The sequence below is a fragment of the Parasteatoda tepidariorum genome, chromosome 6 (genome assembly GCF_043381705.1).
Source record: "Parasteatoda tepidariorum isolate YZ-2023 chromosome 6, CAS_Ptep_4.0, whole genome shotgun sequence".
NCBI lineage: Eukaryota > Metazoa > Arthropoda > Arachnida > Araneae > Theridiidae > Parasteatoda > Parasteatoda tepidariorum.
Window position 1 is genome coordinate 61,919,061 of NC_092209.1, and position 5,681 is coordinate 61,924,741.

General features: G+C 29.8%; 1 protein-coding gene across 1 annotated transcript; it reads right to left on the reverse strand.

Annotated features, from left to right (window-relative positions):
- Nucleotides 1–872: 872 nt before the first annotated feature.
- LOC107457183 (zinc finger protein 84-like) lies at nucleotides 873–2,566 on the reverse strand. The gene has a single exon (XM_016075283.3). The coding sequence runs from the start codon at nucleotides 2,417–2,419 to the stop codon at nucleotides 1,499–1,501; it is 921 nt and encodes a 306-aa protein (XP_015930769.1). The 5' UTR covers nucleotides 2,420–2,566; the 3' UTR covers nucleotides 873–1,498.
- Nucleotides 2,567–5,681: the final 3,115 nt, after the last annotated feature.

Below are 5,681 nucleotides of genomic sequence, written 5' to 3' on the forward strand. Positions count from 1 at the left end.
GAATACAATTATTATTTTTTTTAATGAAAAAATCCTCAATTAAAATATAAAGCTTATTCAAAAAATTTGTAACTACTACAAATAAGCATTGATGTAGGGCATTGTATATAACTAACATGATACCCACATTATCAGAAGTAATATTGGCAAATATGCCCAAACGTCTAAGAAATTTAATCTATTCTTAAGTCCCTAACACTTAGGTTTTAACAGACATTACCAATTCGCTATTTTTTCACCTCTTTTAGTACCTTTTTTTTTTCTTTCTACTAGGCATCTTGGTGAAATGTTGACAAATTTTGAAAGGATATTGAAGAGGTATGTCTAATTAGATATTTAATTCCTAGCAGGGCATATAAGAAACCGACACCCAATAAGATTTTTTACTCTCCCTGGATATGTCAGGCAACATAATTCTCAAACCTTTGAAAAAACAAAGTTAAAATTTTTATCAACATATCCGATATCACACCCTACATTGACGATATCCATGCAGTAAAATTCGTTAATGTTTGAAACTTGTAGGTACACAGATCACTTTTAGTAGATGTATTGAAACAACGGGTATTATAACATTAAATGAAATTTTACAAAACTATTTATTTAAATAAACAACTTACTTACTTATTAAAAATTAATCCTCTTTAAATCATAGGTTTTGCTAGCAATAAACATACTTTTGCAATTTAATTTTGCTTCTTCCTATAAAGTATAAAAAATTCCAAAATTGGATGCTTTTTTTTATATTTATCAAAATTGATACACAAATAAAATTATCAGAATAATGACTCACATATTTTAAAAATTAAAAACATGATGTTATAAAACTTTCCAAACCTAGAAAATATTTAATAAAAAAGAAAAATAAGAGATAACACAATGAAAAGTTTTTAATTACTTTATCTGAAATACTACATGATAAATTTTTTATATCAACAATTCTTAGCAGTGGAATCTGCTGACAAATACGTAACGAAACAAAGTAATAACAGAAATGAATTATAGACTACCCACTGAAAGAATTTCAGTCAAAGTTATTGAACAAACAAAAATTTACACGAATAAATGACTAATATTATCAGAATAATTATTAAAATCTTTTCATAAAATAGGAATGTAACATTATAAACCATGTTAATCTTAAGTAACAATCAACATAAAGAGAAAAAAAATTTCAATCACTTTAACTGATACAATAACTATATTAATCATTAATGATTGTATTGATGTTCTTTCAGCAAAATTTAAACATAACTGTATTTTCTGAAGAAAAAAAAAAGTACACAATAATAATGAATGATAAATTTTATGGATACTGTGAGAATTTACGGACATGTTATACATTTAAAGGTAAATTTTCGAACTATATACGTCAAATTAAATTATGCAGTTCTACATTCTTCCTTTTGACTATTAATTCTGCTAATTACAAATTATGCATAAACAATTGATAGTATGAAGTCAAGAAGCGTTCTTATGTACAACAAGTAGCTGCTGCTTAATTAGATTCACTGTTAGAAGCATTATCAGTAACGATCAACACACATGTCTCAGTTCTCTGATGTAATTCTTCATGCTTCTTCAAAGATTGTTTACGCATAAATCCCTTATTACACTGGCCACATCTAAATGGTTTTTCTTTAGTGTGAGAGTATAAGTGTCTTTGGAGATCTCTTTTAGTAAAGAAATCCATCAAACAAACTTCACATTCAAAAGGCCTTTCTTTAGTATGAGTGAGAGAATGTCGATCTAAGTGGCCTTTTTGGTAGAAAGCTTCCTCGCAAACAGAACAAATATACGATTTTTCTTGAGTGTGAATACGGACATGAACCGTAAGCGAACCCTTACGAGAGAAACTTTTATCACAATACTCGCATGGGAAAATCTTTTCTTGAGAGTGGGTAACATGATGAGCAACAAGATTTGATTTACGCCGGAAAACTTTACCACATACATCGCATTGAAAAATCTTTCTTTCTCTGTGGCATCTACTGTGAATGTTCAGTTCACTTTTACTATAGAAACTTTCATTACAAGAATCGCAAGAAAACGGTTTCATATCAGGATGGCATATATAGTAGTGATTGTATAAATACCTCTTTTCTTTGAATTCTTTCAGACAAAGAACACACGAATGAAATTTCTCTGTTCCGTTATGGAATTCAGCATGTTTTTCAAGCTCAGTTAGGTTGGAGAAAGTTTTGTTGCATGATTTGCAGAAGTATATATTCTCATCGAGATGAATATACCGCGAAGAACTTGCTTGGCCTGCTTCATCTTGGCTTGGTTGATCTACATCTGCGTCGCAACTTTCCTCATTTTCGCACTGTTCTACTTCATGCACTTCATATATTAGTATTCTTTCTTCTTGTTGTGGTTCTGCCTCCTCAACTACCTCTTTTTTTAATAAAGAAGTCATGCTGATGTTTTGATTTTTGAAAGAAAATTACATTTAGGCTTCACGTATCCGGTTGCTTATTTCCACGCAGCAAATATCTGTTATCCTTTCATTAGCAAATTCAAGGCTCAAGGTCTTGGCTGAACTTGGTCGCAAGTAGTTGTGATGTCATCAAGGCATTCTCTGATTGGTTAATTTTGAAAGTTCCTTTTTATTTATTCTATGTAAGCTAAAAGCAAATTTATTAGAGAACGCTGTAATATATTATAGGGTTTGAGAGTAGAAAATTCAAATTTGCGAAACCAACTAAGTGAAAAAAATAACAAATATGGAATTAAACTTAAACCACTAGGATCATATTAAAAAAAAGATTAATCACTGATGATCACAAACCAATAAATTAAATTAATTTCAAACTTAAATTATTCGCAGTCGTAACGCTCGAATGCGCCATCTAGGGAGAAGATCGGTTCCATGGCTTCACCCTTTCCTTCCCTTCTCTTCTGAATTGTATGATTACGATATTTTCCCTTTCCATATAATTTTCGGTAATTAATCGTTAAAAATACTTTCTAAATTTTCAAAGACGCTTCCTTTTAGCACTATGTTTAGTGCAGTTTTTAGTTCCATGTAGTTTTCTAACTTTAAAGTTTTTCATCAGTTTGAAAATTAATCTAGAACTGTGGGAATTGAAATCATGTAAATTCCTTAACCATGGTTAAGGAATTTACATGATTTCTTTTTCAACTAGGTAATCCTCTTAATCACTTCTTAAGTGACCTGTACATGTTCTACTTTGCAGTAAAACTCTTTGATTTATTACAAGTCCCTTTTTATAGACAATATATCGATGATTGTTTCACATTGGTAAATGATGCTGTCATCGATCGTGCTTCCAATATTACGAATTTTATAGATCTCTGCATACAATTCACGTTTGAACAGAAAAATAAGTGATTACTTTTCGTTGACATTCTTACAACTAGTAGTTAAAATAAATTTCTCACTATTATTTATCGGAAACCATTTACGGTTTTACTCCCCTTCATAACTTTTTATAACATTTCCCAGTCAAAAGATAGTTGCTTTAGATGCTCTAGTTTACTAGGCTTCTAACACTTGTTCAAATAGTTAATACCTCGATGAAGAGTTCCTTTATCTTAAAGATATCGCTGTAGACAGCGGTTTTCTTTCTAATACAAGGTTCTCAAAATCTGGAAAATTAAATGAGTATAGTAGCTAATATTTTTCAAGACTACTGAAAAATGCCTGAATTTATCTTTTATTTCTATATTGCGAAATTATTCACGAGTTATTTTTGTACCCATATATATATTTTTTCTTTAAATTAAATATTTATTGACAGCTTAGAACATCTAGATATAAATCACTTTCGCTACCACTTTACAAAAGTTTCCACTTTATAAAATAAAACTTCAATAATTTGATTGTTTTAAGTTATTATGTTTACCCAAATTTTCAAATATTGAATAAATTTGAATTTAAAATCATTTTTTCCCTGTAAATAAACAAAACTTTACCAGACTTAGACACAATTGCTAATATTAATAGCTGAGGCATTTATCGAATTTCAGGTCAATGTGCTCGTGAGTATATTGGACAATGTAACTTAACCTTATTAACCTACCTAACCTCCTTACCTAACTAAACGTAACCTTAAACTTCTACTTAAAAATCACGAAAGATGAGTCCAAAACCAGATCCGATCTTCCCTCGCTCTCTACATAGTTGGATATTGGAATTCTAGTCACACGTTTAAGTTTTCTTCTGATAAAATTATTCAACAATTTTCTTCTTCTACCAAACTTAATTTTTTGGAGTCATTCCACATTTTTAAAAATTCTAATAATTTAGCTATTGATCTTTCTATAGTATTTCCCCATTTTCCAATACTTGACAGTCTATTCTTGTTTAATCTGTTGCAGATTGGGCTCCTCACACCTATTTCTTTCCTTTTATAATAACTGTCATTCAATTATTTTCTGTTCTGTCTTGTAAATAAACAAGCTTTTCTGTATCGTACACTAACTTCTTCTACTTATGATTTGCTTGTTTTTTGAATATTAACGTAGAGACCATAATGTACATTCATTTTTTTTCCATAATTGATAGAAATTTTAAAAGCATGTAATTAAATAACAGTCTTTGGAAACACCATATTTACAACAAGGAAGTAAGTAACAATAAATAAAATATTAAATATGAAATGAAGAGTTTCTTGAGTATAACTGAAGAGTTTCTTGAGTATGGGTACTTATTCCGTTCCAAGACTAAAAATTTCATTATGAGCATGATAAATCATTTGCCAATCTGCCATTAGTTTTCAGCTGTCAATCTACAAATGAAAGCTAAATAATTATCAAAATTGGTGTCGACTAAATCTGCAGTCACTGCTATCTTTCGCATGAATTTTATACTGGAGTTTTAAATACTTATTTCGCTGAAAACGTTTTTCACATATATTACATGTATATGGTTTTTCTCCACAGCGAACAACAATATGCTTCTTTAAAGAGTCTTCAATGGCAAAACTTTTATTACAAATGGCGCTAATATGTTGATGAATCGAAGAATGCCTGATTAAGGCATGGTGTTTAGAAAAACATTTGTTGCATATATCACAAACAAAAGGGTTTTTTCTTCTTCCCCAAAATGAACTGCAAAGTAATATTTTAAATCACAGCATGAATTTAAAAGTTTTCTGACGCATCTTTCAAATGTAAGGTTTTTATCTATCTTTAGTACGATAACAATCATGAATTTTTAAGTGAGCTTCATAAGTTCCCTCCCCCCATATTTGCAACTTAAATGGCTACTATAATGTCGTTTAAAAAATAAAAAAACTTCCTACCTAACGTTTTATTACAAACAGTACAAGTATAGGATTTTTCTTTGGTATGAACAATGTCGTGTTTATTTAACTGATGTTTGTTCGAAAAACTTACAAACACACTTCACATGCAAGAGGTTTTTCACCTGTATGAACAGACAAATGTAATTTTAACCCCATATTATTTTTAAAAGTTTTACTACACAAAGGGCAAGAAAAAGGAAGTTCTGTTTTTACAATATACTAAAATAAGCTATCTTAAACATTAGTTTCTTCGAGAGGATTTTTGAAATCTCTTGTTTTCTGGCAAATAAGAAGACGACATCATAGGAGTCACATTTTCTTGGCATTCACAATTTTTTCTCGCAGGATTGCTTAGAGTTATATTTACTTCAACCCTTGTTTTTTCTCCAAATAGAACAATTTGTCGGC